The sequence below is a fragment of the Suricata suricatta genome, chromosome 5 (genome assembly GCF_006229205.1).
Source record: "Suricata suricatta isolate VVHF042 chromosome 5, meerkat_22Aug2017_6uvM2_HiC, whole genome shotgun sequence".
NCBI lineage: Eukaryota > Metazoa > Chordata > Mammalia > Carnivora > Herpestidae > Suricata > Suricata suricatta.
In genome coordinates this window covers 112085468-112097869 of record NC_043704.1, presented here as the reverse complement: position 1 = coordinate 112097869, position 12402 = coordinate 112085468, and the positions used below count along the sequence as shown (strand labels likewise).

At 36.1% G+C, this 12402-nt stretch overlaps 1 protein-coding gene across 4 annotated transcripts in view; it reads left to right on the top strand.

Annotated features, from left to right (window-relative positions):
* Positions 1–12402, top strand: part of RNF13 (ring finger protein 13) — a 163586-nt gene that overhangs the window by 104661 nt on the left and 46523 nt on the right. For all 4 annotated transcript variants that reach the window (XM_029940060.1, XM_029940059.1, XM_029940061.1 and 1 more), the window contains 2 exons: positions 2768–2858; positions 10929–11034. In XM_029940060.1, coding sequence (XP_029795920.1) covers positions 2768–2858; positions 10929–11034 — 197 coding nt within the window. The remainder of the gene's footprint in view (positions 1–2767; positions 2859–10928; positions 11035–12402) is intronic.

Sequence of the window (12402 nt, the reverse complement as noted above, 5' to 3'; positions counted from 1 at the left end):
CAGGAGTGCCTAGGAAGAGACAAGTCAGAAAGTTGCCAGAGGCGATGGTGATCTGGAGAATTAGCAGTGATTGATAAGAAGTGATAGAATTGTGGATACATTTTGAAGTTGACAGGATTTGATAGAAGATATAAAGAAAGGGAGGAGTCAAGAATAATTCCAAGATGCTGAGCATGAGAAACTAAGTGAATACCAAATACTGTGTACCAAGATGAGAAGGATTAGGTAGGAAGAGAGCTGATTGACAGGAAAGTGACTTTGAGAGTTCTGTTTGAGAAACATTGTTTGAAACACCCGTCAGCCAATGAAGTGGAGATATTGAACAGGCAATTAGATATATGAATCTGGACAGGTGGGGGCTGGCCATTTAAGTTATTGTTATGCCCAGATTTCAATACCGTCCCCAAAAACCAGAGACCACCAGGGAGACCAAGTTATGCATGCAAAAGCAAAGAGCTTTATTACGGGCTTAGGCTGGCCGGGCCTCAGCTCTGTCTCAGATCTCACCAGCGCAGTGGATCAGTGCTGAGAACCCCGAACAAAGGTGAGGCAGGGCTTCTGTGGGTTTTGGGAAGGGGGAGTTAGAGGAAATTGTGACACAGGTACAGTGATCCAGTCATTATCGCATGACATCACTGGCAGTAACTTTAACCATACACATTGTCCAGAGTGTTTGTTACTTTGGTGGGGCCCAGTCACAACATTTAGAGTGTTAACCAATTACAGAGTGGACCCAGGACCCTCAGGTAGGGTGTAACTAGCCTTAAGCAATAAGTGACAATAAGTGATTATCTATAGCTCCTATCTCTAGGCTTGCCCTTAGGAGTGTTAAACATTTTAGCTGGCTGCTTCTGATTGGGTGTTGCTAGAGTGGTCCCTGGTTGAGCAATCTATGCCCTTTTATTGTCTAATGATTCTGAGAAACCTACACTTAGGCCTCCAAGGTCAGAGGGGAAACTTGAAGCCTGTCTTGGAGTCAGTTTGGTTCAGACCTGTGTCCTTTCATTATCATTTGTCTATGATATCATGATAATACTATTGGCAGTGTATACTTTAGAATTGTTTTGTGGATCAAAATTGAAACTTAGTGGGTTTAAAAAAAATTTTTTTTTTTTTTGAGAGACAGGGAGAGGCAGTGCGAGCAGGGGAGAGTCAGAGAGAGAGGGAGACAGAATCTGAAGCAGGCTCCAGGCTCTGAGCTAGCGGTCTGCACAGAGCCTGATGCAGGGCTCGAACCCATGAACCGTGAGATCATGACCTGAGCTGAAGCTGGACGCTTAACTGACTGAGCCATCCAGGCACCCTAAGCCCATAACTTAGTGGTTTTTAAAGTATTTTGTGAACTAGAACATGTTTGATTTTGTTTTCTGTAGATAAATAATGTTGCAAAGTTTCCAAGATGGCTAGTCAAACTTGCATACATTTCCCCCCTTCTTCTGACTAAAGTGAGGAGCTTCTTGCATCTCTTTAGATATGATAACTCAAAGAAGTTATATTATTTCTAATAATTATTGACATGACAGAATATCTGAGGTATATCATAGAGTGGGGAAAAAAAGCTTATAGTTTTTTCCATTATTATATGATCCCATTGATACAAAAAAATAAAATTTTTATTGATTCCACTGATATAAATAAACATAGTGATTAAGTATTCTTTTATCAACCATTTTGGTTCCTGCCCTCCTGGGGCTTACGTATGTGTGTATATGTGAAAGAGAGAGAAAGAGGGAGAACGACAATGTGTGGAGTCAATGACTATATTTGCATAAAACAAAATAATCTAGAAGCGAAAATGTATTTTTTTTTAAACTTATAGCACTGTTTATTACTTCAAATAGAACCTTTGTCTTCAGGTAAAAAGGATTATGGTTGTGTTTGTTTTTCTTCTGCTATCCACTCTGCCCTGCCCTCCCCACTTTTTAAAATAAATAACAAGCATATGTTGTTGTTTTTTAAAGGAAATGTAGAACAAAGTTATTGTGAAAATGTAATGAAAACAAATGGACTTTCTTTAAAGCCAGATTTGTTAAATTAACTCATAGCTAAAAATAAGGCTGCTTTTTCTCTTGTAACTTTAAGAGGATCTTCCTGAGTAATGGGTAATTTTTACAAACTTATCTTTTGTTGGTATTTGGTTTTGGTTTTGTAATACAGGTAGAAGAGTCCAGTTTGTTCAGACACCAAACAAAACAAAGCTTTACGAACTCCAGGCTTAGGAGGAAGTAGAAATTTGCTCAGCTTTCGTATTTTATGCCCTTTCTCAACTCCTGTCAGCCCTTCACTCTGGAAAGTCATAGATGTATGGTGTCACTTTTGTAAAGACTTTTGTAAAGTGGTCTTTTCTTACATTCTTTGGCTTATACTTCTCCTGGGCATGGGTATGTAAAAAAAAAAGCTTTTTTACTTTTTCATTATTAAGTTATATGTGGAAAGAAAACAAAATAGTTTCTTCCTTTTCTGAGTTAATTATCTCTAAAGAGGAATGAATCAAAAGGAAATATTAAAAATGATTATCCTAATCTTCTTAGGACTATTGATGTAGAAGGCAGTGTATGTATGCAAAATGTTAGCTTTTGTTATTGCAAATGTAGTATTTCTCAACCACTGAGACTGATGATGGTATAAATCTGCAATCAGTAAAACCAACCAATTTGAATCTATTGTAATTGTTTCCAGTTACATTCGCTGCTATTATGAAGAAAGTAACCTTGACTGTACACTGAGTATGGGCTGTTAAGAATAACTTTATGATTATTTTATACAGTTGATGTACTCAAGAAAATTGACATTCCATCTGTTTTTATTGGGGAGTCATCAGCTAATTCCCTGAAAGATGAATTCACATATGAAAAAGGGTAAGTAATGGATATGAAAAATAATCATGTAGCATAAAATTCTCCTTTATATTAGGGTAGAACTATGTTAGTTGTAACCAAGGTTGTGTTTTAAAATGAACTCTATTGTGCTAAGTGATCTCTTAAGTCATTATGATTGTAAGACTTTATTATAATAATTCTGTGCATTATCACATACTGAAAATATACTCACTCTAGAGAGCCTAAGGTACTCATGTTGCTAAAAAGATAACATTTTCTCTTTTATCATTTAACCAAACCATTGGTATTTAGAAACAATGTGATTTATATTTATATGACACTTTTCATTAGATATTTTATTTTATTAAAAAGAGATTTGTTATTTTATAAACACAGTCCAAAACAGTGTTGATATTGACTTGATTTTTATAAAGACATAAGTTCGTTTTCACGTTTCATTTGGAATAAAAACTTCTGTATGGAATTTCCGCATCAAATCTTAACCAGGGTAACACATCCTTTTGAAAGTAAGGGCCTGGTGTTTCATATAATATAGAAAGCATTGCAATTAGCACTTGAGCTTGTTCTTCTGTGGAACGTATAGTGGGGAGGAACAGACTTTTGACGCAGAGGAACAATATTAGTGATAAAAGCAGTAATGTCTATTAAGTACTTAGCGAGTGCCAGCACTCATGGAAACAAGACTTTTATATTTGTTACCCATTTAATTTTCACAACAACCCTCTAGAGGTTGTTATTTTCTCTTATCGCTACATTTTCCAAAAGAGAAAACTGACAAAATAAAATTCAATCCTGATTAGGCGGAGAAATCCACCAACATTTGAGTTAGAAAATACATAAAAAAGAGGAGGGAAAGTTTTGCTATTGGCCATTTTTGGCATTTTCCCTACACAGTTTTGATATTTAAAATATTGTTCACATGTTATACACTCAGAACATCTTTTTTAAGGTTCGAAACATAATTTTGGATGTTGTATTAAAAATAGTTATACAAGGGGTGCCTGGATGGCTTGGTCCATTAAGCGTCTGACTTTGATTCAGGTCATGATCTCATGGTTCCTGAGTTCAAGTCCCTCATTGGGCTCTGCACTGACCCTTTCTCTCTGCCCTTCCCCCACTTGCTCTCAAAATAAATAAATACACTTAAAAGAAAAGATAGTTAAACAAGATGCTATTTTGTCAACTGTGTTTGTTTAATTAGTAGAGGGGAGAACTAATAGTTTTACCTCAGTATTTTTCCCTTATTTAGAAAAATTCTGTATATTTAAATATGTATTAAATCTTTTTTAGTTTTAATTATAAAATCATGACTTTTTAAATTAAAAAGTAATATGTATATGCTAGTAATTTATGGAAAAATTCAGAAATATAAAGCTTTAAATTGAAAGTTCTTGTGATGCTATTCTCTGACAATTAGCAGCTACCGTTTAAAAAACGTTACACTTGGGGAGCCTGGGTGGCTCAGTTGGTTAAGCGTCTGAGTTCAGCTCAAGGTCATGATCTCACGGTTTGTGTTTTGGGTCCCCCCTCAGGCTCTTGCTGACAGCTTGGAGCCTGCTTCAGATTCTGTGTCTTTCTCCTCTCTCCTCCTCTCCTCATGCTCTACCTCTCTCTGAAAAATAAATAAAAACATTTTTAAAAAGTTTTTAAATATGTGAAAAAAATTTTAAAAACCCGTCAGACTTTTCCCATATTTGATTACTCACATTTGTTAATGATGATGTGCTTATAAAATAGAACATACAGTACAAAGTTTGTTGTAGCATACTTTATTTACTTAATATTAAGACCCTTTCCATGGTATCACAAGTCCACAGAATCCCTTAACTTGTGGGGACAGATATATTGTGGGGGATTTTTAGAAGCTAAGTACAATTCCAAATAGAATTTGAGACAGCATCCCATAATCAAACAAATTATATATATGCAATGAATGCATGAGTATATTATCAGTTCAGTTCAAGTTAACTGTCAGATGAATTGCCAACATGATGTTTTTTTTAAGTTTTTATTTATTTATTTTGAGAGAGAACATGAGAAGAGGAGGGGCAGAGAGAGTCAGATGCTTAACCGACTGGGCCACCCAGGCAACCCTGCCAAAGTGATTTTTTAAAGCTTTGTAGGTTTCAGAATTGAGCATAAGGGACTGTAAACATGTACATACGCATCTCCCTCATCCATCTGTCCGCTGGCCTGTCTGCCTGCCTGCCTGCCTACCTACCACCCACCTACCCATTATTTTATTCTACTTTAGAAATATTATTATTGAAGCACAGTTGACATACAATGTTCTATTAGTTTCAGGTGTACAAGATAGTGACTCGATAATTCTGTTCATTGCTCAGTGCTCACCTGATAAGTGTAGTCCCCATTTGTGACTGTATCATGTGATTCCAGCATTATTGGCTACATTCCCTGTGCTGTACTTTTTTTTTTTAAATCTCTGTGACTTATTTTATAACTAGATGTTTGTCATCTTAATCCCTTTCACCTATTTCACCCATCCCCATCCGCACCTTCCCTCTAGCAACCACCGGTTTCTGTATTTAAGAATCTGTGTTTTTGTTTGTTTTGTTTTTTAGATTCTACATATAAGTGAAATCTTTTGGTATTTGTCTTTCTTTTTCTGACTTCATTTATCATACCCTCTAGGTCCATCTATGGTGTTACACGGCAAGATTTTGCTCTTTTTAAATAATTGAGTAATATTCCATTGTGTATGTGTGTGTGTTTCTGTATATATACACATACACAGATACATACCACGTTTTTTTTTTTGATACCACCTATTTTTTATCCATTTGCCTATTGATAGACATTTGAGTTGCTTCCATATCTTGGGTATTATAAATAAGGCTGCAATAAACATTGCATATGTCTTTTTGAATTAGTATTTTTGTTTTCTTTGGGTAAATACCCAGTAGTGGAATCCCTGGATCATATGACATTTCTACTTTTAATTTTTCAAGGAACCTCCATACTGTTTACCATAGTCATACCAATTTACGTTCCCACCAACAGTCCGTGGGAGTTCCCCTTTCTCCACATCCTTGCCAACACTTGTTATTTCTTCTGTTTTTTATTATGGTAACTTCCAATCATTTAGAAGTGGAGAGATGAGTATAATCAATCTGATTGTTCAATTTCAAAATTGTCAACTCATGGTCAATTTTTTTGACTGTCAACCCTCCACCCCACCCCCACCCCACCCCTTCAGTCTCTTTCTTCCCCGTACCATGATTCTTTAGAAGCAAGTCCCAGACATCCTGTCATCTCAACTGTGAATATTTCAGAATATATCACTAGAAGATATTTTTACGTATAAACATATAGGGACACCTGGGTGGCTCACTTGGTTGAGCCTTCAGTTCTTGATTTCAGCTCAGATCATGATCCCAGGGTTGTGGGACAGAGGCCCTGAGTCTGGCTCTGTGCTGGGCATAAAACCTGATTAAGATTCTCTCTCTCTCTCCTTCTCTCCCTCTCCCTCCCTCCCTCCCTCTCTCCTTCTGCCCCTCTCCCCCGCTCACATGCTCTCCTCCCACCTCTCAAATTAAAAAAAAATTAAAATATACTATCATTATTGTTTTTTTGGAAAAAAATATTAATATCAACACATATTTTAGTCTTCAGATTTTCCCAACTGTCAGATTTTCTTTCTTTTTTTAAGTATTTGTTTGAGACAGAATCCAAATAAATGTCCATACATTGCAGTAGTTTTTATGTCTTAGGTTTCTTTTAATTTATTAGCTAAAATACCTATATGAAGAGAGCTTGCACCTTATCAGTTATTTGATTACCTTGATACACAGTCTAAGAAAGCTAGGATAAGGGTGCCTGGCTGGCTCAATCAGTTAAGCGGTTAAGCATCTGACTCTTGATTTTGGCTCAGGTCATGATCTCACTATTTGTGGGATCCAGCCCCGCTGACAGTGCAGAGCCTGCTTGGGATTCTCTCTCTCCCTCTCTCTATGCCCTTCTCCTGCACACACACATGCTCTGTCTCTCAAAATAAATGAACATTTAAAAATAAAAATCTTAAAAAAAAAAAGAGAAGGAAATCTAGGATAAACAATTCTTTCCCTTCATTTACTATTTTTCAAAATGATTTGGTTCACTAGCATCTTCCAGAGATGATTTCATGTATGTATTCAGAGTATCATAATGAACTCATGAGTTAAAACTCATTTAATATGCTTCAGCGCACTGCAGTTACGATCTTTATTGATATTCACATTCTCCCATTTCAGACTTCTTCAAGTTTAATCCTCATTTCTTTGGATATATAAATCTGGGGCTTTGGATTACTCCTTGTTTTCTGCATGACAAAAATGTTCCAGGCCCATCTTGTTCTTTTCCTCCCCCTGACTTAGAACCAGTTGTTTTTTTCAAGGAGTTCTGGTTTAATTGAATATGGTATTTAGAGACTGAGGGGTGATCATTGCCCCTTGATTTGTCATTATTTCTGGGCTTTTCAGTGGACACACTTAAGAAATATACATGCTTTTTGTTTTTTTTTGTTTTGGTTTTGGATTTTGTTTTACAGGGAAGGCTTTCAGGTAGAATAATATGTTTTTAAAGATAGCACAAATCATAAGCACACATTGTTGTTTCCAATTTAAATTCAGGACCATAAGGTTTTTACTGTATTTTGCTGATCTTACATCTATATTTTATTTTTCTGAGCTCAAAGACACCAAATGATTGTATTTTTTAATTGCACAACACTCACACAACAGACTCAGAACAATACCAACACTGTCGCCAACGTGTTTAAACAATAGTTCTTTGTTTCAGTTATATCATAATAAGGATCTAAAATCAAATTACCATGATTTAAAATCTGTGAAATAATTGTGTGTGCTGATGCTATAAACTAGAAACACAGGTCTACTTGATTCATATTGCTTTTAGATTTTAGGGACTGCTTTTTACTCACTTTGTGATTTTTATAATTATGTATAAACTTAAAGTCAAAATCAACAAAACACAATGTATATTCAGAGAAGGTCAGCTTCTAAGTATCATCCACTCTGTCCGTCCTGTTTCCATTCTTACCGTTTTAAAGTAACTATTTTATTTATTCATTTATTTTGAGAGAGTATGAGCAGAACCGGGGCAGGGGGGCGGGGAGAGAGAGAGAGAGAGAGAGAGAGAGAGAATGAATGAATGAATGAATGAATGAATGAATGAATGAATGAATGAATATCCCCAGCAGGCTCCACGCTCCAGCTTGTACCAGCAATATATGAGATCTCTTTTCCCACAGCCTCACCAACAAAGAATATTGTCAGATTTTTCCGTTTTTACTAGTTAGGTAAGAAATGGTTTCCTGTTGTAGATTTGGTCTGTATTTTCTTTTATTTATTTATTTTTAATGTTTTTTTTTTTTTACTTATTTTTGAGAGACAGAGACAGCTTGAGCAGGGAAGGGTCAGAAAGAGAAGGAGATACAGAAGCAGGCTCCAGGCTCTGAGCTACTTGTCAGCACAGAGCCCGATGTTGGGCTTGAACCCACGAACCGTGAGATCATGACCTGAGCCGAAGCCAGACACTCAATTGTCTGAACCACCCAGGCACCCCTGTATTTTCTTTCCATGAGCAAACTGAGCCTGTTTTTTTAGGCATAAGACCTATTGGCATGTCATTTTCTATGAACTGTTGCGCTCATTTTTCCTAGTAGCTTGCTGGTAATTTTCTGTTTTTAGAAGCTTTTTATTTATTAGGTATGTTAACCATTTGTTTGTGATATATTACAAGTATTTTTTAATACTTTGTCATTTTAATTTTATTTATGTTTTATTTTTTAAATGCATGCAAATATGTTAATCTCTTCCTGCGGGCTGCTGGTCCTAGGAAAATTTCCCCTGCTCCTGGGTCACAGAATTTACCCACATTTATACTGTATGGTTCCTTTTTAATCAGTAGATCTCTGGCTTATTTCTCATTTATCCTATGTAAACCTTGAGGAATGGAACCGATTACATCTTTTGTCAGATAACCATCCAGTTATCCCACACTCCTCCTTAAAATGTTTGTCCCTTCCCCCAATTTGAAATGTTGCCATATTTTCATACATAACTGAATTTTCTATTCTTTGTCTTTGGCTCACCAATACCAGTCTTTTTTTTTTGTTACAGGGTTTTATAATTATTGGTATCCGAAGGGCTAGCCCTTCCCCATCCCACCTCTCTCTTTCAGGTTTTTTATAGCTATTCTTGCTTGTCTGTGCTTTTAAACAAAAATCTGTATGGCTTTATTGAATCAGATTTTATACACTACAAATTAAAAAAAAATTTTTTTTAAATGTTTCTTTATTCTTGAGAGATAGAGACAGAGCACGAGCAGGGGAGGGGCAGAGAGCGAGGGAGACACAGAATCAGAAGCAGGTTCCAGGCTCTGAGCTGTCAGCACAGAGCCAACGTGGGGTCAAACCCACAAACCTTGAGATCATGACCTGAGCCAAAGTCGGATGCTTAACCAACCTGAGCCACCCAGGTGCCCCACTATCCACTATAAAATTTACCAATTTTAAAGTATACAATTCAGTGATTCTAGTGTATTTACACTTGTGCAGCCATCATCACATTTTAATTTAGAACTTTCCAACACCCCAAATACAAACCATATATATTTTTTCAGTCATTTCTCAGAGGGATTGGGAAGTTAGAGAGATTATTGTTATAAAGTTTAGGCCTAGGCACCCTGGTTTAAAATTAGCCTGGGAACTCATGCACAGGAGAATAGGACCCGATTTCCTGGGTTGCTTAGGACTCTGCTTTGATGATCAAATCTTAGCTGCAGAGCTCATGGAGTGTACTATATTTAGGGGTGGATGTAGAGGCAGTATAAAAATACTTATTAATGCTGTTTAAATATCTTCTTCAAATACAAATTCATCTGGGATTAGGACATGGGGGATGAGTCTGCAGGCTTAGCTGTGGGAGTCTAGACAGAGAAAATAGAAATAAAGCTTGAAGACTGATTATTGTAGTTCCCTGCCCTGTACCATCGCTGTAACCGGCCTCCACCTTTAGCAATTTGGTTAAGAAAAATCAGTGTCTCGGGGCACCTGGGTGGCTCAGTCGGTTGAGCATCTGGCTTCAGCTCAGGTCATGATCTTGTGGTTCATGGGTTCGGGGCCCCGCATTGGGCTTTGTGGTGACAGCTTGGTCAGAGCCTGGAGCATGTTTCTGATTCTGTGTTTCCTTCTCTCTCTGCTCCTCCCCCAATCATGCTTTCTCTATCTCAATAACAAATAAATGTAAAAATAAAAAAAGAAAATAAATCCGTGTCTCAGGTTGCCTGGATGGCTCAGTCAGTTAAGTGTCCGATTTCGGCTCAAGTCATGATCTCACTGTTCATGGGTTCAAGCCCCTCATCAGGTTCTGTGCTGACAGCTCAGAGCCTGGAGCCTGCTTCAGATTCTTTGTCTCTCTCTCTCTCTGCCCCTCTTCTGCTCGCACTCTCTTTCTTAAAAATAAATAACATTAAAAAAAAAACAGTATCTTGAATGTCTATTGAGCATCTTGCTTTAAGATGCTTAAAACCTTTATCAGTTATACACCCTTTAAAAATTCTCATAATACATCTTGAGAGTAAACTAAAATGGCTCAAGGTATAGCAGACAAGCATTGACAGGGCATATAGAAGAACATCTTTTAGAACCCAGGTCTGTGAATCCTAACACAGATTAGAAAATTCTAGAATTGATTCCATTTGTTTGGTTACACATATATAGGAAGTTGTTAATGTAAGAGGAGAAGAAGAAAAAAACAGTGTAAGAGATGTAAAATTTGCTATTGCTGAGATATTTAGATCCTGTGGGTTGATTTGGCTGACTTCTTCTACCCAGGCTAAAAGCTTCCTTTTAATTATACAGGCAAGTTATTTTGGCAAATATGTAAAACTGAAAGATGGAGAAAGTATCTCTTAAATTATTGGAAATCATATATTAGAAAATGTGTATAGTGGATTGAATTATAATGTCTAAATGCCTTTCAAAAATGTTTTTCTTTGTTTTTAATTAACATTATAATTTGGCACTTCTTAATATTTCTCAATTATTATTTTTTTGTTTTCTTCCAGGGGCCACATTGTCTTAGTTCCAGAATTTAGTCTTCCTCTGGAATACTATCTAATCCCCTTCCTTATCATAGTGGGCATCTGTCTCATCTTGATAGTCATTTTCATGGTAGGTAAATGAATGTTATGTATATTTTTAAAAATAGTAGGGATGATTCTAAACATTGTATTGAGTGAGAGGAGTACATATTGTACAAGTCCATTTATATGATTGGGTCTGGACAAGGTGAGAATGATCTGTGGGCGGGGTGGAATCAGAACAATGACTGCTTCCGGGGGCCTAGGAACGGGTGAGGGATTACTGACCAGGGTATGAGGGAACTTCTCAAGGGTAAGTCTTGTTCTGTGCCTTGAGAGAGGTTTAGGTTGCACACATGTCACTTAAATTTTGTGCATATCTTTGTATATAAATTTTACCTAAGGGAAAAAAATACTAAACTCTGAGTAATGATTTATACGCTAAAGTATTTTGGGGGAATGTATGCTGATTATCTGCAACTTACTTTGAAGTGCACTGTAAAAAACGAGAGAAAGAGGTGTTTTGATTGGTAGATAGAGATAGACGGATGGATAGATAGGTGATAAAAAGTGCAGATCAATGTTAGTTATAGAATCTAGGTAATGGATATATGGGTATTATAAAATTTCTTCTACTCTTCTCCATTTTTGAAATTTTTCATATTCAAATGTTAAATAAAGAATAGTATGAGGGCTCGAGGGTAAGGGCAATGACACATTACTTCTCCAAAACAGTGGTTACCAAAGTATGGTCCCAGGACTCTTAATGGGTCTCTGAAGTCAAAATTGTTTTCATAATAATATTAAGGTATTATTTGCCTTTGTCACTCTCATTCCCTCAGAGTTTGAAGTGAAAGTTTCTAGAAACTATGTGGTTTGTGATATCAAAACAAATTGAAGGCAGAAGCAGATAAAACCACTATATTCAGATAGATACTAAAGAGAATTGCAATGATATAAAATAACTCCAGCATACTCTCTTTTAAATTTTTTATAAATATTTATATTAATATCCAAAGAGTTTATTATTTATATGAGCATTGTAGATTAACGTAGAGATTAAATGCCACCTTTGAAATGTTCATGTCTTTCTGTGACACTGTGGTATTTCTTTTCATTTGTTTAGAACTTTTATATCCACCAGTTTTATAATTTTTTTCTGTAAACATTTTGCATGTCTTTTTTTGACTTTTGCAATTGCATTTTCTAAATGGTTATTATTAGTATATAAGACTACTGATTTTTTAAAAATAAACTTTTGATTTTGGAATAATGTTAAGATTTACACAAAAATTGCAAAGAACATTCTTTTACGTTCCTCTTCTAGTTTCCCGCATTGTTAACATTTTACATTACTGTGGCCCGTTTGTCAAAACTAAGAAACTGATGTTGCTACTTTACTAGTAACTAAACTCAAGACTTTGTATAGATTTCACTAGTTTTTCCATGAATGCTCTCT